This window comes from Pinus tabuliformis, chromosome Q (assembly GCF_031772625.1).
Source record: "Pinus tabuliformis cultivar Carrire ecotype Pingquan chromosome Q, CPIR1, whole genome shotgun sequence".
Classification (NCBI taxonomy): Eukaryota; Viridiplantae; Streptophyta; class Pinopsida; order Pinales; family Pinaceae; genus Pinus; species Pinus tabuliformis.
This window is the reverse complement of record NC_142296.1, coordinates 304860187-304884775: the sequence shown is the minus strand read 5'-3', so window position 1 is coordinate 304884775 and position 24589 is coordinate 304860187. Positions and strand designations below refer to the sequence as shown.

Genomic DNA, 24589 nt, shown 5'->3' with positions numbered 1-24589 from the left:
CCTCACACAGGGTTAGTGATGTATGGTGTAACAACGTGTCCTGGAACTTTCTCTTAATTTAGAAGCCTGCTAATAGGCTAGCACATTTCACACATGTATTGTATCTGTTGTAAGACTAATATTTAACACTTGTAATGCATGTTGCTTGAACCTGTGTTTAGCACTTGAACTAATTCCCTTGTTGTAATACACATATTTTAATGAACATGTGTTGTATATGTTGTTAACACTGTCTCTCCTATGTAGACTACTCTTCCATACATCAGATAGACCTTTCACATGGAACTTTCTATAACAAGCGTTGTACTCGCGCAAACTAATTCGTTGTGTTATACGTGTTATCTTCCCTTGTGTGTTGTGACTACCGCATCTGTGTGGATTGTTCCGCTGGAAGCTGTGCATGTCCTATTGTGTTGTGTGTGTTCCTATCATAGTTGGGACTTCTCCCAACTTACTTGGGACTCACTCCCACCCTCTCCCTTTACGATGAAAGAACCATTGACACAAGTGACACTTACACTCACCAAGTACGTGAGGTTCACTTCTCGGAAGACAAGGCAGACCACTCTCATGTGCTGACAAGTAAGAGTTAAGGCAAATCTTTAAGATAATAGCAACCATGCCATAGTATTGGATGGGACTCCTACACCAAATGTCTTGAGGTCTAGTTCGGACTTCATACTGGGGAGATCCCCTGATGTTGGTGGGTCCAACATCGTCAACAGGTTGTAAAAAATTTTGTAAGCTTCTTAAAGAGGAAGCTTCCAAAATTTCTCTCTTTTTACTGAATTTCTAGAACCAATGTAGGTGCAAAGGGGAGTAACCTGTAGGTTATCAACGTAGGCCACAATGGAGCAACCTGTAGGTGAACGTTGTCTAGCAAGAGGCCAGGATGCGTTGGTCCTAAACGTGGCTCAAATGATGCAGTTTAGGGCAGAAACTCTGGGGAATGAAAGGGATTTTCTTAGGGATTTGTGCAAGATGATGACAAGGGGGAATAGGATGTTGATTGATACCATTAGGAGGTCCATTGATAGGATGTGACAAAATGGCCTATAACAGGCTTCTCACGTTTTGAAGCTTTTACTTGAGTCATATGCTGAATTTCCTTATGAGATGTCCCGATTTGAATATAATTGGCACAATTAAATACTTCAACCTAGAAGGAATATGTGATGTTCTTGGACGGAATCATTCAATTTTCCATCTCCTTCAGTGTTCAGTTCTTCCTTTAAACAACACCATTATGTTTAGGGGTTTAGGGAACAAAGTGTTGATCAAGAATGCTTTGTTGTCTACAAAAATCATGAAATTCCTTATTGACATATTCCTTCCCATTATCATTACGTAGCTCCTTGATGGAGCTTGAGGAATATTTCTAAATGAAATCTTTAAATGTCTTGAATGTTGTAAATAATTCACTCTTGTACTTGAGGAAGTACACATAGGAGTGCCATGATAAATTATCAATAAAGGTTAGTGCAAACTTGGCCCCTTAAAACGAAAGAGTTGTAAATGATACCAAATCACTATGCACCAACTCAAGAGGTACAATTTCACTTAAAGCCTTCCCTTTAGGAAAGGGATCTTGGTGTGGTTTTCTATGATCACAACCTACACATAACCCATTAATACATGAAACTTTTGCTTGACCGAAAACCACATTTTGGATGAACATATATTACAAATATCTATGATTTATATGGCCAAATATTTCATGTCAAATCCTACTCAAAGAATCAGCATGATCAGTGAAATAAGTCTAGGAATACTAAAATGTGACAAACTTATATAATATGGCGGCATGGTTAACTTGATCAATAACAACAATAATTGTTGGATCACGTAGTTCACGAATAACTACTAGATTGGGAGAAATCACAAGTATTTTCTCATCATTAAAATGACAAATTTGATAAGCGGAAAATAATTGTTCTTAGATCTCAATGAGAAGGAGTACATTGTTAATGCACCTATCAGTTAAGTGCAGAATACCTAACCCCAAGACTTCAAGCTGAGTAGATTATTTAATTAAATTTTTTAGAATTTTGTTATGAGATGTAGAAGGAAGAAAATATTGACAAGGAGTTATATGATGTGATGCTCCTGAATAAAGTTTATAGTGATCTATACATCTACCTATATCTTTAGCAGATAAAGAATGTCCTTTACTTGTTGACATATTGTGCTTCTTTATGGCATCATCTAAGACTTGCAACTTTTCCAAACATTATGCTTCAAAATGTATAGAATTATAACAAAAGGAACATGTACCATCTATTTTCCTCTTCTTCTTCTTCTTTTCCTTTGTCTCAAAGGAAGATCCATTGGTATTAGAAGCTGGAGGTGGAGGCTGAATGTTTTGCTGAGGCTTTGAGGGAGACTCATGGGATTGAGAATATTTTTTCATCTATCAAGGCCAAGCTATGTTCTAAATTTTGGAGGTATGAGATACAAGATCCTAATTCAAAGAACTAGAGAGAACATCTACCTACTTAAGCTTAGTTTTTTCTCATGTGAGATGATAAAAAACTATCACAAAACTAGGCACTTTGAATGAATCTCTAAGGTAATATATTATTGAATAATATGAAGATGAAAAAACATGAAAATGAACATTAACCTTTTATAAGATAAAAAATATACATTACAGTAACACTGTTTCACCTTCCCACATGCTTTTAATTGGGCTACCTAGAACCTAAATTTTGCAAGTTACTCCTTAATAGAGGCATGCTAATTAGGTACCAAAGTTCATAATGTTGCTTCCAATTCTAAAGCCTGAAATTCATCAACATTTCCAAATACCGTGGCCAACTTGGGATAGAGTGGCCAACTTATCCTAAATTCTTTTGGAGTGCTACATTTTCTGATATTAAACAACAAATTATTTGAGAGAGACAACCATATCAAACCAATGGCTTCATCTTGCTTATTTTTAGAAACTTTTCAACATCCTTTGTAAATACTAAACAATTATGACTTAACATTTTCCATAGACCTATTGATTACATAAATTATTTCCTTTAATTTTTCATATTTTAACAAACTTAGTTATGTGTAACAATGAAAATTTATCCAATAACTTTTCCCAATGACTTCAGAAACTACCCAATAACCTCTATACAACAAAGAAAAGATTTATTGCTTAAATATTTTGGTCCCAACAAAAAAAATCCCTTTTACCCTGGTAAAATATTGTTACCAAACTTTGGAAAGTTTTATTTTCCTTTATTTTTTTAAAGAAATTTAAAAAATTCCTCCCAAAATAATATATTTGTGATTAAATTTTATCTTGTATATTTAAAAAAAATACCATTGTCATTGATTTTACCAAGGAAAATTTTAAGGATGGAAAATTTTCTTGAAGTTTAAAACAGTGGCGAATCTCACTAATCCCTAATATGCAAATTATAAATGTTTTTTGATATATTTGTAAAATTAATCAAATTTATAATTATTTTATATATAGTCTCTCTATAATGTTGGCGATTTTTAAGGTAAAATAATTTTATATTCTAAAGTTTGGGCGAATCGTCTTTTATAAAATTGGAAATTGGCGAATCTTTTTTTTGGAAAAATCATGGAAAATTAGCCCATTGGGCGAACATTAGCCCCTAAAATTTTCCATGGATTTTACTGGTCGAAATGATATTATGTCTATTTTTAAAAAATAATTGATAATGACACCTTGGTTCACTCTAAAAAGAAGGCCCTTGCTTTTGTCACTCTTCCTTGGAAAACTAAGTAACAAAATCTACAATAACTCCAATTATATTTAGGTTTCGTTAAAAGAATATTCAATGTCTATCTTGGTACTTACATCCCTATTCACGGTATGGTACAATCTAACATAAAGGAAAAGGGTTGAGAAACTTTCTCAAAATGGAGAAATTTGATTTTTTTGGACAAATTAGGGCTTGTTTGTAGATCTAGATCAGACCATAGTACCATTGAAATAAACTACATCAAAACTTAAGATCTACAAAAAAAATGTGCCCTCCTTCCCAGATCCCATCTTACAACACATCTTTAAAAAACGAAATGGGGATCTTCTAGTTGAAGCTTTGATACCATGTAAGAGTGTAAAATACACCCAAGGATGAGACTACAAAACCCAAAACACCTTCTTCCAACACATCTTTAAAAAAAGAAATGGGAATCTTACAGTTGAAGCTTTGATACCATGTAAGAGTGTAAAATACACCCAAAGACGAGACTACGAAACCCAAAACACCTTCTTCGAAGACAAAATCGTTAAAAAAGGAAGGAGAAGTCATTTCATTGCTTGAGTAAAAAAAGTTTACAAAAATATAATTTATAAGTGCAATGGAAGGTTTTACCGACAGCTAGAAGATAAGTCTTACAACACAACAAATAAAGATGCTACATCACGTTACGAGTTTCAATTTTGCTTTATTGAGACTCTTAAACAGTGTAGGGTGTCCATGCACTAGGTGAACTCTCCATAACATGCTGACTCTTTAACCACATCTAGCAACCATTGATTACACCTTTGTGTTCTCTCATATTGCAGATATATATTTCAAACTTGTGTTGATCCATAATTTGCATATAATCCTTAATCTTCACTCAATAATCATCTGTTGCACTTGTCTTTCTTTCACCTGACCATCCAAGCTCACTTAGATTTGCTAGATCCATGTAATTTGCCATTATCCTAACCTTGAAAAGTGATCTTACATAGATCCATCCTAGGAGCCATTAAACCACTTTTCTCAACTCTCAGTTAGCCACAACAACATTTCACTAGGCTCTAAATCTTGGGATTCAAGGTGCATCCACACAAAACTACTCATTGCTCCTCTAATGCATCTGAAGTTCCATACTTTGGTTTGGGCATCTTTTCCCTTGCTCCACACATGCATTTGTAACCTCTATGACCACAACCTTCTACATATCTCTTATGCATAGATTGCTTTTCCCTTGGCTCTAATATAGATGTTATAAAAAGGGAGATAAATATAAATACAATAGACATATAAACACAAATTATAATAAATACACATGAAACAAAATTTTAGTGTTTCATCCAATATAGGCCACATACAATTAAGAAATTCCCAAGCCTTTTATTATGTCATAGACAAACTCGGATATTTTTACATTCTCCATACTTCTTTTATCATGCTTCCAATGACCCAAAAGAAACTTACAATGGAATCATCATGCATACAACTAGGCTACATTCCAAAAAAATACCAGAAGTTATAAAAACTTAGAGTCCATAAATAACCAACTATGTCAAATTGAAACTATGATTGATTCAAATTTACCACATTGACTCTAACCTTTTTAAAGTGGAAATTTAATTATACATTTTAAAATAATTTAAACAATGAAAATCCTTCATTTACATGAATAAATTTTAATAAAATTACCGAAACAAATAACATAAAACATTTAAACTTATCCCTTTATTGATTCCAAAACATTCTCATAAATATAACATTAACAAAACTTTTTATATATTTAAATAAATATTAATTAAAACACCAAACCAAAATGCATATCTTATGTTTTTCTTTCTCTCAAAATGTATCTCATTTTTATTAAAATAAATATTTTAACGAACCCATAGCCATGGACAATGCTAGGTTTTTCCTTTGATAGACCAACACAAATATAAAAAACAACGAATGTTTAATACAAATATGAACATATAAAGTTATCTGGGAAACTATTTTTTATTTATATCAACTAATGTTTAATACAAATATGAATATAACACTTTATAGATTGATGGGAAACTCGGAATCCAACAGATAATCTTTATTTTAAAAATAGCGAAAGTGTCTGCAATCATATTTCAACTTGCCCAACAGGAAAAATTCCGTCTATGTTTGACAAGTAATTCGGTCCTGAATAGAAGTGTCAGCAACTTTTTCAATTTGCCCGACCAAAAATTCAGTCATGTTTGGAAAGTAAATGGTGCTGAAGAGTATATCCATGAAAGGAAAAATCTTTTGCAAACTTCCATTCACACTAGTTTTCCAATATAATTGAGGGATAGAAATCGGGGTCCCATTATATCTTTGGACCATATATATTTACCAGTAGCGTTTTTTCACTGTAGTAACTAGCGCTAGCGCTAGTCAAGATCTGGAAAAGATTGTTTGGCCTGGAGCAAGAATCGCTCGAGGATCGAACTTGCGTTTCCTCTCCACGAATTGGCCCCACTTCTTACCGAAATGTTTCTTCCACTCTCCATTCGTTTTGTAATGAGGAAGATATTGTATCATTTCAATGCCCTCCCTTACGCATATTCGAAGAATCTCCTCATTCTCTGCAAATATGCTCTCTATGGAATTAGCACCTGGTGAATTTGGATGAATAAAACGTAGAATTCCCACCAAGTAGAAGATCTCTTCATCAGGCACAGCTGTAGACATTCGAGAATCCCACCTGCAAAGATAACAACATATTTTGGATTAGTATTGTTAACAAGTTAATCACAGGGTGGAAGAGGGAGATATGCATATTTACTTGTTTCTGTTCAGAGGATATAGGAGGATGGGTCCTCCTATGCCATGTTTAAGAATTCCTTTCAAAACCTTGTTATCGAAACGTGAGATTTGAGATTTCGGTATGAAGAGATTTAGCCAGGGATGAGGAGCATCCCACATTCCAGTGGCTCTGGCCGAGATCTCTTCCCTATGTACACGGTTAAGAAAAGCGAAATATGATATGTCAATGTCACAATTCGAACCTTTTATGAAACTCAGAGGAGCCAGCATGGTGTCGATTTTCTGCAAAAACTTTCAGAGTTCAGAGTGTTTACAATTTCACTGTGTTGAAACTATTGAGAAACAATTTTAGGGTTTATGTAAAAGAACACTGTGATCATCTAATCAAACCTTTTTCAAGGTCGTGAAATCAGTGGTATTATGATAATATAACGCCACCTCCAGGCAATACAGAACTGGGCCTGAATTTGGAGGGATGAGTAATGGGTCGAGGGACGTGTCAGTGGATAGTGACAGTGAAAACAACCCGTTAGTGTGATCGTCGCTGTTCGCTACCACGAAACCCTCGATGTAATCGAAAGATTTGTCGTCGGGGAGAGAAATAAGGATCTCTTGGTCGCTTGAAAAGTATTCGAAGTCCGAGTAAAGTAGCCTTATCCACCTCACCTGCAATGGCATTTGTCAGAGGAGCACAGTTTGCATGGCAAACATGAAAAATAGATGAAGATTTCCATGTTCATGCACACGCAGGTCTAGCTTCAACATGTAAATATCAGAAGGGGATCCAACCCTGAGTATCTATTTTATCTTTGTATAGTTGTAATTTTATATGAAGATTGCCAACTTAATTAGAACATGAAAATTATCTAAATCACAAGCCTACTCACGTGGAATGTATGTAACACATTTCATACCATATTGGGAGCCCGTTGAAGAAGGATCCTCGCTTTCGTAATAATGCCGAATTGGCCAAGCCCACCTAAAACCCCGTAGAAAAGTTCCTCCTGCTGCCCTGCAGAGCAGGTTATTACTTCTCCATTGCCTGCATTTTCAAAGCACTCTAGTTTAAGACCAGTCTTGGACCTAATACACATTTTCATACCAGAGTTCCACCACAGTTAATAACGGTTGTTTTAATGCTTTTCTCTCAGTACAATGGCATGGGAAACAGATGGGATATAAAAGGTACCTGTGACGACTTCCAGCTGCAATATGTTACTTATTTGTGGCCCAAAACGAAAAGTTTGGCCACTAACACCACCATTAGAAAGTGTCCCACCAACAGAAAGAAAGAGGTAATCTGTCCATGAACGAGGAGTCAGCCCCTCTCTGAGAGTTGCCTTAAGCACATCCACCCATAATTCCCCTGCATACACGTCGACATAAGCTTGACTCTCCTCATCACCTCCCATTCCCTGGAAGACATGAATTCTTTTCATGGGGGCAGACATCATGTCAACCACTATTCCATTTAAGGCCTGAGCTTGTCCATTGATTGAATGCCCATTTCCTCTAGCTGCTACTGTGAGGTGATCAGACATAACTACTGTTCTTACAACTCTAACTATGTCATTTACCGATTCAGGGTATACAATGGCAGCTGGGCTGTGGTGGTACATGCCCCCAAAATCGCGGGCTGCTCTTGCAATTTCATCAATGGAAATTAAGTTGTTGATGCGTAGCTCAACCAGAGATTGGCAATCCTCTTCAGATAAGGCCGAAGTACATGGAATATTGTGATGATTTTCTTCACATGAGTTGGAGTTTTCTTTCTCCATCTTTAGAATAAGCGTCATCAAAATCAACATTCTCATTGCAGAACCCATGATAATATCCTTCCTAAACTCCTACAACCAAACTTGCACACCATGAATTATTGTCATTCTTGATTTGCTCTCATTCTCAACTGAAACTGTAAGCATACAGTATTCCCCACTAATAACTAATTGTGTCCATCCTGTACGTGTAACAAAATCTGGACCATCATGATAATGGAGCAATAAAGGAAAACACCACATCACAAACCAACAACAACAGAAAGATCTCTGCTCTCTCCAAGGTAGTAATATTTCTCCTTCTGCTCTAGAGATACATACAGTCATCAAACAAACGAAATTGGCTTGCCTGTTTCTCTCCCAGAGAGCTAATGCTTATAGGATGGGTGCTGGACTACAGGGATTCTAGAAACATGCCATGGCATATGCTATAACCACGCAGTAACTCCGTGGTATTAGATTTTTAATGTCCTTTGAAAACATAAATTACGTTGATTTTTTAATGTCATGCGTTACGACAATGACAGTGACATCAAATAAGATCTGATCCACATACGACTTAAAATAAATAATATCTGATCGGGATGATTTTTGTGCCAAAGTAGGAAAAGTGCAAATCGCTGTAATATGGGGCAAAGGCTCCGAATAATTAGTTGCGAGGTTTTGCCAAGAGTCAGCTTTCAACAGAAGAATTATTATTGATTTTTCTTCTGGACGAATAGGCTAGAGCGTGGCTATATTGAGCAATTTCACACGGGTTAGTTTTGAAGAAAGGGAGTATTATTTATGATCGTTATCTAAAGAGATAGAGTGTTTTTCTGGTTTCAAAGTTTTTTTAATAGTTCGAAAAATACGTTTTCCATATGATTTGTATGCATTTCAAAGTTATAAAATTCTCCCGTTATAAAACAGCTTTTTAACTTCATCAATTTAATACATCAAGAAAACAACTCAAATATCTATTTAGAAAACTGATAATATTTCAAGTATCGTTGGAAAGGTTAAATTGTAATTAAAGACTAAAAATATTGTAGTCACAGTATCTTTTACTCGTGATACTTTAATTAAAAAAAATCATAGTATTTAGAAATGCCTTTATTTTTATTTTTTATTATCATCCAAATAAAACATGGTATCAAAATTCTAGTTATAATGTCTTATTTATTTATTTTTTATTATATAACATTGTATCAAAATTCTAGTTATAATAAATTATTAGTTTCTATATGTATCTTTTATTAGTTTCTATAAGTATCTTCTTTCATATATCTTCTTACATATATGATAAAAAACAACATGAGTTAAAAACACTTTAGATGGTTTATTATCATCTCAAATATAATACAACATAAAAATTCTACTTATAATAATTTATTAGTTTTTATATTTTTTTCATGTATAATAAAAATTGAGATGATTTAAAAATATATTTATATTTTTTTGTTTGTTAGGTGGTTTTAGTTCATCAAAAATTATATTAAGTTAAGTTAAGATTATGACTTGATAAATTGTTATCTAAAGACATTTAAATTATTAAAAATATTTACTTAGCCAAAACCACAATAATTCTTAATATGACTAGATTTTAACCTATAAAATAACTTTCATTTCATGAAATAATTTAAAAGTATACTTGATCACAGTTTATTTGCATTTTTATCTTATTTCAAAAACAAATTAGCTATAAAAAACCTATTATTCATTGTGAAACTAAAAAATTATTATTATTTTATGAGAGTACATTAAACACAATGATCTCATTTAATTTCTTATTATCGAGTAGTACCTTATCAGTGAAAAATACCGTAATTTTTTTAAAACAAAATTTTGCAGTAAGTTTAACATTTTATACGGAAATACAATAAATAAAAAATATATTGAAACTATAATAATATATGTTTAATAAATTTATGCATTTTTATTAATCAAATTATAAAATTAATTAAATATTTTAATTAAACTAATTTTATAAATTTATTTATATATTCATTTATATTATAATCAACATAGATATATATTATAAATCTATTCACATATATTTATTTATATTATAATTAATATAAATTCATATAAAAATAATATAAATAAAATTTTAATTTTAATAATTGATTAACAAAATTACACATCATACTAAATTATAAAATAAATCTCTAAACACAATCCTAAATCTAACTGATAAAGACTTCTAAGACAAAGACCTATGCTATCAAATCCCAGACAAATCTTTTGGAATTGATAAAACGTTACAAGCAATTTCCCTGTGGCAATTATTTGCTCCATGCTTTTAATTAAATAGAAGTATTCCCCAACTTTTTTTCAATTAAATACGAGTATATCGAATCTTTCCTCGAGATTATTTTCTTCACAATATTCATATAACGGCAGATTTACATATTCCAGGTAATATTTGAAAATGAAGGATTCGATGTGCCAGTCATGGAATGAGATTCCTTATATGTCAAGTCACTTTGAAACGAACAACCAATTTATAATAATTGAAAAAAGGGTGAAAAATGAAAATCACAACTAGTTTTATATTATCGGATTATATTTGGACGGTAGATTTTTGAAAATATTTTAAAATTTGTCCAGAGACAAGTGAGTTAAATAAATGATTTTATTCCTTATAAAAATAGATGAAACTCTTAAGATCAACATTATCATTAGAGTAGAACCTTTCATAAGTTCAACATTATCAACATTATTATCAGAGTAGACCCTTTCATATATGGGGACAATGCGTCATGACAATGCCTTATTGCCTCGACCTCACCAGCTTTCATATCCACTGCAGCCTTGGCTAAAAGATCTCGTTTTTCACCTGAAAAATATGCGTAAACCCACATTTCTGAAAGAGCCAGCAACCTCGCTCTCCCTTGTAAAGGGTGCCCGGACCTATAACTGGTCATGGAAAATGAGGTGTGAATCATCGTAGATAACAATAACTTCGATGACTGTTATCATCTTTGCCATATTATTCGAATTCCATCCAATGCCTTGTTTTAAAACGATACTATCATTTCCAAGCAGGAAGAATGCACAGCCCTTTCTGCTCCAGGCTTGTCTTATGACACACCCTCAAAGAAACCCTAACCCTATATCTCACCGAGAAGATGCTCCAGGATTGTCTTATGATACACCCTCAAAGAAACCCTAACCCTATATCTCACCGAGAAGATGAAAATGAGGGAAAGGTTTTCATGTTTCAAGGGATTGGATCTTTAAAACACTCTGTCAAGTTGATGCAGTTGCATATTGTAAAATATTGAAAAATGTGGAGCAAAGTGTTTTTCTCAATATTCTTAATAGCTAAATAGATTATATAGGAGACAACAATAATAAATGACTGGAGTGACATTTAACTAGCACTCAACCGACAGAAGTCAAACTAACTATGACATCTAGATTACAACCACAAAAATTTAAACTAAGATACATGTGATGTGCTTTTGAGCTAGGCTTACAATTTAAAAGAAAATTGATATCAGCTCGATTTCCTTTTATTTTTCTTTTCTTCCCGAACCTATAGCCTCCGAATTGCTCCAACTTTTTTTTTTCTGTTATCAGCGTCAAATTTCAGTTTCTCGCGCAACTCTTCCATTGTTCCCGACTATCCATGGATATTGTGTACTTGTTCAAAAGTAGGCTTGTATGTGGATTGCTAGCACATGTCATTGTCTATAGTGTGCTTTTCATCATCAATTTTTTGCTGCAACATAATTCCATAATACAATTTCATCTCTTTAGAACTCCAATACATGAAAATTTCATTAATGCTTTTATCATCCATGTTGCCTTCAACATTCATTCTGCAACTTCTATGCAAACTTTAGCAAAACATGGTGTTGCAAGCCATGCTTCAATGAACATTAATTCTTCTTCAAAATTTGTTCTTTCTTGTTGGTTTTTGCTATCATTTACACATTCAAAATCAATGTTAAGTTATAAAAAAATTACAAAACTACATCGGTTATGTTCTTTTTGCTTTGCAATGAGAGTTTTCTCCTCTTGCACTTCCTTCTTTGTCTTTGTTGCTTCCATTTCTTTACTAACCACTATTCCTACAAAGAGGTTGTCTTGCACCTAGTTTTTAGACCCAAGTGGGGTTTTCTCACCAAATAGTAGTTTATCAATAAGATGTTTTTGTTGCATCATATGCAACTGTTCATCATTATCCAATTGATCTTCATCAAAGTTAACATCAACAAATTTAATTGTTGGATTCACCATAACACTAGTTGCTCCAATAAAAACTCTTTTATTAGCAACAAGCTCTGTTGCTGGATTCACTTGATTGTCATCCACTTGCGGTTGTGCAAAGTGAGATTCATGAGTGTCTGCATGCTTTTCTCTATTGCTTTTGCGGGTTCTTCACAATCATCAATGTCATCCACTTTGAAGTGGGATTCATTAAATTGTTTTTGTAGATGCTGGCATAGATCCACCATTTTCAACTTAAACACTCCCCCTACACCAAAACTCATTTTAAGAGTGTCCCAAGCCTTCTTGTTTGTCTTTGCATATGCAATGAGGGGGAATGTTGTCGTCTACACATTCCCTTATGCATTTTAATCGCAAAGAATTTTTTTCCTTTTGTCCTCCAACTCGTTCAAATAGATCTCAAACAAATCTTATTGTTTCTTTGAATGTCTTAGCCTCTTGGATTTTCCCATTTGTTGAACACTGACTCTGGCTCAACAAAGAAATTGAACTGCAAACATAGTGACTTCTCTGCTGCACAACTTCAAACAAATTCGGTTGTCAACTCTGCTTCTAACAACGATGGTTGTGGCTCACGGTGGTGGGATTCATCTTCAATGCAATATTTATCCAAATGGGCAGTGGGACCAAACACTTTATCTTATCCTCTCATGGAAGTAATGAAAGCATTTTGAAGCTTTCTCACAATGAAAATGTTGAAAATATAACAAGAAAATCCTAGTTTAATTTTGTCTTTAAATTAAATTAGGAATTGAATTGTAATTCCACATCTCATGACAACTTGTAATAGTTAACTAAGTTAATTTGACTTAGTTGGCTTAGGTAATTCGAGTTGGGGGTCTAACTTGAGCCATGTAGAGTGTCTCCTACATTATAGGATCACTGGTTGAGTTTATTTTGAGTTGTAATTAATTAGTTCAGTTTAACTGAGTTAAAGTTAGTTAAACTAGTTCCAACTGATAGAGGAACTAGTAGGAGGTCAGACAATGGGGTGTTTCTTCATGTGTTCAACCAACTAACTCGTGATTCACTCATAAATAACTCATGCATGTCAGATATGAGATTTATCCAGTTGAGATTGGAGTTTAGGGACAATGTACTATCAGTATAATCATCCAAATTGTATAGGTGGTGCATGTAATTAAAGGAATGCCTATGAGGATTGCAGAGTTCACAATTGTCCAATTTCCCAATTAAATATGGGCTAGTTCCCAAGGAAACCGTGCAAGGAAATAGGAGCTTGGCAGCCAGAAGAATTGGTTAAGTATTGACTTGAGCTTGTTTCGGAAGTAGTGAGATAGATAGAGATAGTGCAAAGGTTTCTCGGGCTTGAGCAAAACATTGCAATCTTCTCATATTTCCTGATTAATGCAATATACAAATATATGGGATTTTTAGCTATGGATTTCCCCATAAAATCATTGTGTTATGTGTGATTGAATTCTTTTTCTTATATGATTTGTTTTCACTAATGAGTAGAGTAGATTCAAGTCAATTGTTTTAGCATATTACAATATGTAGTTTGAATCTACAAGGAATTTCTACATGGTATCAGAGATGGAATCACTATAGAAGAGGAGAATACGAGTTTGTATTTTGTCTTAAGGAATTCATAGAAAAAGATATTCCTAAGCCAGCTGATGCTCAAGATCTAGCGGAGTGGAGAAAATGTGTGGCAAAGGCGAGAAGGATTATCCTAGAAGGAATTCGAGATCATGTTGTCTCAAACCTCCACAGTAAGGAAACTCCATTTGCAATGTGGAAGGCTTTTACATACCTGTTTCAAAACAACAGTGACCACATAAAGCTGGCACTAAAGGACAAGCCCAGAAAGATCAAGTTGGAGAAAGGCAACATAATACTGAAGTACTTGAACAAATTCACCCAATGTCGAGATGAGCTTGGAAGTGTCGGTGTTAGGGTTGTTGAAGATGATATGGAGAGCCTAGCACTTCTAGGCCTTCCCAAGAGATGGCATAGCTACCAGGACTCAGTTAATGGAAGGGAGAAGCTAGAAGAGTGGGAGTGTTTGTGGTCCAACCTGGTACAAGAAGATATTCTGCAGAACACCAGAGATGGATCCTCATCCAAGCATGATGATGAGGAGAATTGTGCCTTAGATGAAAAGGGGAAGAAAGGGAAGGGGAAGTCATCCCATTCCAAATCCGATTCCAGTTAGGGAAGTAAGAATAAGGACATGTCGAAGATTAAATGTTTTCACTATCACAAGCTGGGACACTATGCCACAAAGTGTTCGCACAAGAAGCCCGGTAAGAAGCCCTCGGGAGGAGCAACAGGTGAAGCTCTTGATTCAAAATTCGATCTATATTTCACCCTCATCACTTGCATGGTGACATTGGTGATGGGTAGTGTGTGGTACCTAGATAGTGGAGCCTCATTCCATATGACTGGCAACAAAGAGCTCTTCAATGACTTGGAGGTGAAGGACCTCTAGATGTACATCAAGATGGGAGATGATGGTAACATGACCAACATCATTATTGTTACCTTTCAAAGGGATTCTGGTTCTCCCGTCACATGAAAAGATGTCATGTATGTTCCGAGTTTGAAGAAAAATTTGGTTTCAGTTGCCATGTTGGAGGATCGTGGCTACGATGTGATATTTACCAAAGGAAAGGCTTTAATTTGTCACATAGCCTCTGGATAGGTGAAGCAGATTTGGGTTCAAGTGAAGAACCTCTACAAATTGAATGTATAAGACTATGCTTCTTTGAGCAGAAAAGAAGAAAAGGTGCAGAGCTGAAACATCGGTGAGTTGTGGCATAGAATATTGTGTCACTTGCACCATGGAGCTTTGAAGATCATGCAACAAATTTTTACAGTACTTCCCAAGGGTATAGCAGAGAAGAGAGACACATGAAAAGGGTGTACATTAGGGAAGTACACAAAAGATTCCTTTCATGATAAAGACAATTGACCACAGTGATCCTTGATAGAGTTCAATCAAATGTGTGTGGATCGTTCTCAAAAACCTCCATGACCAAGCACAAGTATTATGTAATGTTTTCTCATGATTTGTCTCATAAGTGTTTTATTTTCTTCATGCAGAAGAAATATCACACATTCACTAAATTTTGTGAATTTAAAGCACTAGCCGAGAAATATAAGGACAGGAAAGTTAAATTTCTCAGAAGCAATAATGGTGAAGAATATGTGTCAAATGAATTCAAGAACTTTTATGCATAAGAACGCAGTCGCTAGGAGTTAATAACACCTCATAACCCACATTAGAATGGGGTTGATGAAAGGAAGAACAAAATTATTGTGGGAGCTATGCGGGATATGATACTTGATCAAGGGCTACAATTGCACTTGTGGGATGAAGCATGTAACACAACTATTTATTTGCAGAACAGAAGCCCTCATCGAATTCTCAAGATGAGTACACCATAAGAATATTTTTCAAGTAAGAAGCCAGATGTGGCACACTTCAGGATCTTTGGTTCATCAACCTACTATCATGTTACCAAGGGTGCACGGAAAAATCTAGAGCCAACATCTTAGTTGGGCATATTTGTGGGGTACACTCATACACCTCACAACTATCAGGTGTACCTGTCATCCAACAAGATGAAAGTGGTTTTGTAGAGATGTGAAGTTCGATGCAGAGAAGGTTATGAGATGTTACCTTGAGAGTGAGCTTCAATCGCATGTAGATGAGGAGCTTTCAGCTCCAAAGGAGGAACTTCAAGATGATGGAGGAGCAGAGAGTGGAAGCACTCACTCATGTAGAGACTTCAAGAGATAGAAGGAAGCACACCAGAGAGGCTCACAGATTGATGCATGATGCTAGAGAGAATGTGGGAGAACCCATATCAGAGAGCAGGTAGAGGCAGTCACTAGATTGATACACTGACTACATGGCTCTGATGAGGGAGAGCATAGAAGTTGAGCCTCCCTATTTGAGGAAGTAGTGCAACAACCAATATGGGTTGATGCCATGGTTGAGGAGTATGACTCCATTATAAAAAACATTGTTTTGGAAGTGGTCCCAAGACCAGTAGACAAGTTAGTGGTGAGTTCTAGATGGATTTACAAGGTAAAGAAAGAAACAGATGGGAGCATGGAGAAACACAAGGGCAGATTTGTTGGCAGATGATTCTCTCAGGTGGAGGGAATTGATTACGATAAGACATTTTCTCTAGTAGCAAGGTACTCTTCAATTAGATCTATTCTAGCACTGCCAGCATAGATGGGATGGAAGATACATCAGATGGATGTGAAGACAACATTCCTCAATGGTATGATTGAGGAAGAGGTGTATATTGAGTAGCTGAAAGGATTTTAGACCTTCAACATAGAGTCACATGTGTGCAAATTGAAGCGAGCATTGTAAGGACTAAAACAAGGACCCCATGCTTGGTACATCAATATTGACAACTATTTCACCAGGTTGGGCTTCACCAAAAGTGAAGCAAATGTGAATCTTTACCATATTTTAGTTCAAGGTAAATTCTTGATTATAGTATTATATGTCAATGATTTGATTCTAACAGGTGATGAGACGCTGATAAAATCTTGTAAAGAGGATATTGTAAGAGAATTCAAGATGAAGGACCTGGGGCTCATGCATTACTTTCTTGGTATGGAAGTAGGGAAAGGAGATGAGGAACTCTTTGTCTCTCAGGGCAAGTACGTTAATGAGATATTGAATAAGTTACACATAGACAGTAGCAAACTTGTCGAGACTTCTCTAGAATGTAATTGGAGGAAGGAAGATGCTACTTCAGGTGAAGTAGTGGAGGCTACTATTTATAGACAACTTGAGGGTTCACTTATGTATTTTGTGAACACACGACCGAACATGTGTTTTGAAGTTAACCAGCTTAGTCAAGCCATGGTTAATCCAATCAAACTCTATTAGAAGGAAGCTAAAAATGTGTTGAGATACCTTAGAGGCACCACTTAGTTTGGTCTTTGGTAAAAATGAACAAAGGTTGTGAAGCTTCAAGGCTTCACAGATGCATTTTGGGCAGTGAGTCCATCTAACATGAAGAGTGCATCAGGGGGAATCTTTAGTATTGTGTCAGTAGTAGTTTTTTGGTACAACATGAAGCAGAGATCAATTGCACTCAGTTCAGCATAATAAGATTATATGGCTACTAGTCAAGAAAATTGTCAGGCTATATGGATGAGAAATATCCTTGTTGGGTTATTTTGTCAGCATATGGATCCTAAAATGATTTACTGTGACAATCAGAGTTGTATCAAACTCTCTGAGAAACTAGTTTTTCATGATCGGTCCAATAATATCGATATTTGGTATCACCATCTACGAGATTGTGTGTAGAGGAGAATCATGTTGCTGGAGTACATTCCTACAAAGGAGCAAGATGCATATATTTTGACATAGGCATTGTCAAGATGAAAATTCAAGTTTCACAAAGGCAGGATCGGGGTAGCAGATAATCCCTTTCTTGTTGAGAGGGAGTGTTGAAAATGAAACAAGAAAATATTAATTTAATTTTGTCCTTGAATTAAATTAGGAATTGAATTGTAATTCCACATATCATGACAACTTGTAATAGTTAACTAAGTTAGTTTGACTTAGTTGTCTTAGTTAATCCGTGTTGAGGGTCTAACTTGAGTAATGTGGAGTGTCTCCTACATTATAGGAGACCTGGTTGAGTTTATTTTGAGTTGTAATTAATTAATTCAGTTTAACTGAGTTAAATTTAGTTAAACTATCTCCAACTAATGGAAGAACTAGTAGGAGGCTAGACAATGGGGTGTTTCTTCATGTGTTCAACCAGTTAACTGATGATTCACTCATAAATAACTCATGCATGTTAGATCTAAGAGTTACCCATTTGATATTAGAGTTCAGGGATACTGTACTATTAGTTGTATAATCATCTGAATTGTACAGGTGGTGCATGTAATCAGAGGATGACCTATGAGGATTGAGCATGTTCCTATCATCATTATGCATCTCCCATAGCGAAATCGTGATCAATGGATGCATGGATTTCGAGAAAAATGGAAAATGGCTGAAGATTTCAGCGATCGATTTCTCGGAAACCGTGCATCGGAATCGACTGAAACTACTTGGGTAGGCTACTATCACCCACATGAATATCCCCATGAAACAGGTTTCGAAATGGATGCACGGATATGGAGAAAATGCAAAAATGGCTGATGGTGATGGAGGCTGATTTCTTGGAAACCGTGCACCGGAATTGGCTGAAACTACTCAGGCATGTTGCCATCTCCCTTTTACAATTCCCCATAAAACGGTTTTTCAAATGGATGCATGGTTTTCACGTTAGGGCAAAAACAAATTCTGCTCTAGGTATTTTCTCTTCAAAGCATTTTGCAAATTCTTGCATGGAAAGGAAAACTGAGCTTGGGCTGTGATGTAGGTATGGAGATGATGGAGGAGGAGTTTGAAGATTGCAGGAGGACTTTTGAACCCTTGAGGAAGCTACCATGTTCGCCAAACCGCCTTTTTGAAATCCATGTCTAGTTTCCCACAATTTCTACAGGAACTTCCTGTAGAAGCATAATGAAGAAGCACAAGGAGGTGGAAAAGATGATGGAAAAGGGTGAGGAATGGGAACATGGATGCTTGCAGGCATAACCAATGGATTCCAAGCTTTAGATCCCCTTCCAACATCGAACCTGGCTCGCTTGAAGGTTCTACAGGATGTTTCCTGTAGAAATATAGAACCTCCTCTAGAAGGCACAAAAACTCCTTTGTCTTTGTTTTGAGTGATCCTCCTGACCTGCAATGTCATTGCTGCAACCTGAAATTATTCAATGGAAATTAGATTTATTTTTCTTTCTCTTTTTTCTTTTTTTTTTGAAAAACAACTAGGGCGCCTCATGGAGGTTTTCACCCTAATTGCCTGCCCTGGGCGCCTCCAAGGGAGGTTTTCACCCAGAGATCTTATTCTCTTTTCTCTTTTTTTTTCAACCCATTGACCGCCTCATGGAGGTTTTCAATCAATGAGCCAATCTAAGGCGCCTCCGAGGAGGTTTTCACCTTAGATTTCTATTTTCCTCTTTTTTCATTTTTTCTTTTTCTTTTTTCTCTTTTTTCTTTTTTTTCTTTTTTCTACCCTACCCTACTTGAAAAACAAAATCGTTCTCAAGTATAAGAATACCTCCAATGGAGCCATGTGCACATCGAGATTAGAGAAAAAATGATGTGAAGGCTCGAAATGCATGCTTGGACAACTATCCGGACTTTAGAGACCAAATGATCTGAATTTGAAGGGATCAAACATAGCTGAGGAAGAGAGTACCGCTGCAACTTAGTGACCTTCTGAAACCATATCTCAATATAGCTTTGATATCCTTGGTCCTTTTGCTGATCTGGATCATTCTTCATGTCACCTTCTATCATGACCTTCTCATCTTCCTCTTTTTGCTGATCTTTCTCTTGAGTACATGGAGGATTTGATGGTAACCATGAAGGAACTCTCTCGATATCTGATTCTGATCTCTTCTCTTCATCAAGTGCAGCCCATGGTTCTTTGATCTCCTCTTTGGAATCTTCTTTTTCCTTTGGTCCTTCAATGTTGTCAATATAATCTCTGTTTTGCAACACTCTTCCTGAGCTTTGGTGAACATCATTGAGCTCAAGAGGAGTCATTTGGATATGTTGTGCCTCAGCTTTGCAATTGGGTTGAGCTGCTCCATTGTATGGTTTTGGAAATGGTGGTACGGGTAGTTGAGTGGAGGTGTGTAATTGAGATGGAGGTGGATGGCATTGTGGTTGGGCAGGCATTTGGGGTTGCCTTGGTGGAGCAGGAGGTGATGGTTGTGGATGAACAGGTGGTGGAGGAAAAGAAGCAGGAGGAGTGTTGTATTGGGGTCTCCACCCCTGATGAGGTGCATTCCACTGAGGTTGTGGCTGAGCATAAGAGTGAAACGAATGAGCAGTTGGTTGGGCATAATATGGATCTGTGAAGGAACAAGGAGGAGGTGTGAACCAGGAAGGATGAGCAGGGGGACCCCAAGAGGGTATGGAAGTGGTTTGATAGGGGTCATAATAGGTCTGGGATGTACCTTGCATTCCCTGCTAGTAGGGTATGGGTCCATGTGGCCTCCTTTGGTTCATATAACAAAGTGATTCAGTGGCTCCTTTGGCTCTCTGGTATGCAACTTTAAGTCCAGGCAAGGAAGGGCACTGATTCGTAGTATGGTATTATTCACATACAAAACACACTTCTATGGAGTACAATGGACATTCGTTCCTAGGATGCTTTCTAGTGCACCTAGGACAAAAAATGGCCAAAACCGTCTTGGCTTCTTCTTGCTTCTTTTGGATCCGCAAGGTATCCAGTTGCATGGAAAGAAACTACCTCATATCACTCTTGAAATCTTCCAGCTGATTTGCAAATTCGTGTTGGGACAAGGTACTTCTCCCAACATTCCTGCTTGTAGCCATTTGCTCCAGAGGAATGGTTTCTTCTTCTTCTTCTTCCCTAGAGGTTCTTTAAATATGCCTTGATGTCCACCTAAGGGTTCTTTAATCACAACCATCGAAGAAGAGAGAAGGTTGGCTGTGTGAAGTGGTGGGGGTGTTGTGCAATCATTTTTCTAACTTATCTCTACTCCTACAAGGCATGAAATGAAATCTTTTTGGTTGATTTTTGCATTTTTCTTCTTGTACCTGCAAAACTAAAATAGGTTGAACTGCAACTAACTATCTTGCTGAAATGAAAATGCGGAATTGAAATGAAAGCATGAAAGGACTAATCTATTTTGCTCAAATGAAATTGCAGGAATGAAATGCTAGGCTACGCTTGCGGAATTGAAATGCTAATCTACGCTTGCAAAAATGAAATTGCGGAATTGAAATGCTAATCTATGAAAGCGGGAAATTCTAATCTACTTTTGCAGAAACGAAATTGCATAATGGAAATGAAATAAACTACTTAGCAGAAGGTTGTAGTAGAAAATAGAAGAAAAGCGACAATCACCAATACTCTGACGCTTCCCCGGCAACGGCACCAAAAAGATGGTGGGCCCCAGTATTGTAGCAATAATGCTACAACTCCTGGAACTCCCTTCTTTAATTTTATCAACCCGGTAGTTCGTAAAAAACTTGGAAGCGACGGTGCTGTATGCACAAGTACTAGCTCTTGCCGCAGCTGTCACTTGGTCAGCTGGCACAAGTCCGCTAGGAGCTTAAGCCAACTTCTATGAGCTCTTAGAAGAAGCTTTTTAATTGATGGATGAAAGTTAACTCGAAGGAAGCTAATCTAATTGCGAAAAGAAAATGAAAGCCAAAAAGGAACGCAAACCCTAGCAAACCCTAATTCTACCAGCTAGTCCTACTGACGCAAAGGAGAGCATGCAAACTACTGAAAGAGATGCCATTACTTCTAGGAAGGTAAAATGCATGTGTCTAAGTTATCACTATCTGAAGAAAACATCTTTTTGTATTTTTTATTAAGTTGTTGGAATTATCATGCATGTGCTTCTAACTATGTTTGACTGTGCAGAGGTGGATCAAGGAGGAGAAATTCTTGGGAAAGGTTGGGAAGGCTCAGAGAGGGTCTAAGGGGTCCCTAACACCCTTCCAGAGAGTCTCACAAAGTTTGGCTGCCAAGAAACCGTGTTTATGAGCTTCTAATGGAAGTCTGCAAGGGTTCTACAGGATGTTCAGGATTTCTACAGGATGTTTTGAAAAGAGGATTTTGGAGAATGGATGGAGGGAAAAAGGTGGAGGAACGAGTATGGAGGTGAAATAGGGGTGTAGGGGAGTTCAAGACTTGGAGGATGGAGTTGAGGAGAAGGTGTAGATGGCTAGACTTGTTCCACGAAGGATGGAATAATGTTGCACAAAAGGTAGGGTTATGAGGGCAATGTGGCAATGTGAGGCAAGAAACCAAGTTAGGAGATGGAGAAGATGGGTTTAAGGGAGTCTGGGCGGATAGAGAAGTGGTATAGGTGCTCTGCAATTCGTGTTTCCAACTGAACAAAGACATGCAAGAAAACAAATATCTAGTTATGCTACCCTAATATGATCTAGCTAACAGTAACAAGAATGGACAACATCTTTATTTGCAAGGAAACCATGTATATTAACTATGTAATGAAGCATTCAAAGATCTGAACATGTAACCAACTTCTGCAAATGAAAACCAAACACTAATGGTTGCATGGCAAAGCAAAGTCAGTGTTTTTGTGGGCAGGAAGGTCACCTTTGTCCCAACTCACGATCCCACTGAGAGAGAGGTAAGATCAGAGGTGCTTGAACCCCTTTTTCCAAGGATCCTTTATGTTATTAATCTATCCAAATCAATCTAAACATTAGAATCTACTTTAATCATCAAAAGCAACCTAAATAACGCAACAAGTTTTAAATCTAAATAGCAGATTTTACTCTAAGAATGCAGCAAAGACACATGAAAGTAAACAAAGGAGGTACTGGGCGCTTGAGATGGGCCAAACCCCAAGAGCTATAGCCTCCTAAGAGATATTTAGAGCTGGTGCAAAGCTAGATTCATCTTTATTGATCAAGAAATGAAGAGTTACATCAAAACTGTCCACAAGGAAAACTTGAAAATGAGATGACAACAAAACTAATCTATTGCCTAAAAATCGAACTACAAAATGACTACAACAAGACTATGAAACGACTAACTACCAGCTACAAAATGACTAACAACTAGCTAACCCAAATGAGGCCCTAAGCCTTCTTATTTATACAAATTGAGGACCCCAACAGTCCTCCTAAACTTTAGGGACTCGGCTGCCCAAGACTTGTAGTTAACAGTAGTCCTACTGGACTTGCTTGGCTTCCCTTGTGCTAATTGATTTGGTGGCCTTTGAACTCCGAGCTGATGGTGGGGAATTCGAGGTAAGGGCCCATAAATGAAGGGGACACCTTCCTACAAATCCTCTCCCTTGTTCTCCTATGAATTTGGCTGCCAAGTGCTCATTAAGACCTTCAATTTTGTCTCCAAATTGACCAAAAAGGCTACACAAAGCACCCATTAGACTTGTTGGCATAATGACTAACCAAATTCACTCTATTAGCATAAATATAATAAAAAACATGCAATAAACTAATGAGAATGGTGGATTAAGTCAAATTAGGAGGTTGAATGAGCCCAAATAATTATCCATTTTTGGGGCTCATCATCACCCCCCTACTGAAAGTGTTGCTCATCCTCTGAGCAACCAATCTCTCTCCTCATCTTTGATGGCCTTGGTGGCCTCCTTGTCATGCCAAGCTTCTGAAGTGATGTCCTCTTCTCTGTCATGAAACCATGCTTCTTTGCTTTGGTTCTTCCCACTGCCTGCTGCTTTTCCTGTTTTATGAGCTGTCCCATATCTATGTTTGAAAGAATAATCTTTGTCATCTATTGAAGTATATGATACAAAATCTTTGCGTCATCTGACCCTTTTGGAAAATATATTCCTGCTTTATTCATGGGTTATTTCTCGTGAAAGTATAATTACTAGAAAAACTCGGCAGAAATTAATTACTTTCGTCCTGGTCATCTAGCAAAACTTTGACAACAAAATTGGCAGTCAATTGTTTCATTTATGGCTCTCCATGTATTTCAAGGAAAATAAGAACTTTATGTCAACAATTTTAGTTATATACACTTCTGAATTCATTTCTTTTATCAACATTCTACTGCTCTGTTTTGAATTCATGATCATATTGCAGAGATGGCATCTTTCCTCAACAATTAATTCTCCCCATGTTCCATATTGGTCTAGGATAAATTCAAATTATTTTGAAGAAAATCTCATACAACTCCTAAGAGATGAAAGAACCTACCAAAGGTGTTCTTACTCTTTGATTTCGATATCGTTCAATGAAGCAGGGGGCTTTCTCCAAGAAGGATAAACTTTCATCAATATCCTTCAATGAAAGCCTATCTATAACTAAGAACTTCACTGGTCATTTTTCCCTCTACTGTTTTGGATAACTTTGAATGGTATGTATCAACTGAATCACTTCAAAATATACAGTTCTATCCCATAATCAATTCCCTGGTGAACACTCACCAATGAAGAAGCAGAACATTTCAATTCAGAAAATAATGTTCTATCTGGAAAAACTTCGTAATCTCGAGCTCTTTTCCTTGCTTTCATTTAAGTGCTTCTTATGCT

The 24589-nt window shown here is 36.4% G+C and overlaps 1 protein-coding gene across 1 annotated transcript; it reads right to left on the bottom strand.

Annotated features, from left to right (window-relative positions):
- Positions 1-5830: 5830 nt before the first annotated feature.
- LOC149219415 (cytokinin dehydrogenase 7-like) lies at positions 5831-8615 on the bottom strand. Its single transcript, XM_089382588.1, has 5 exons — positions 7678-8615; positions 7403-7530; positions 6879-7154; positions 6508-6770; positions 5831-6426 (listed from the first exon to the last, which is right to left on the bottom strand). The coding sequence occupies exons 1-5, from the start codon at positions 8312-8314 to the stop codon at positions 6117-6119; spliced, it is 1614 nt and encodes a 537-aa protein (XP_089238714.1). The 5' UTR covers positions 8315-8615; the 3' UTR covers positions 5831-6116.
- Positions 8616-24589: the final 15974 nt, after the last annotated feature.

Bases quoted from the DNA above. Each gene is read 5' to 3' on its own strand.
- LOC149219415 (XM_089382588.1), bottom strand. From the start codon at position 8,314: ATGGGTTCTGCAATGAGAATGTTGATTTTGATGACGCTTATTCTAAAG. The intron at 7,531-7,677 runs GTACCTTTTATA...TTGAAAATGCAG, and splicing joins GCAGCTGGAAGTCGTCACAG to GCAATGGAGAAGTAATAACC. The intron at 6,427-6,507 runs GTAAATATGCAT...TTATCTTTGCAG, and splicing joins TATCCTCTGAACAGAAACAA to GTGGGATTCTCGAATGTCTA.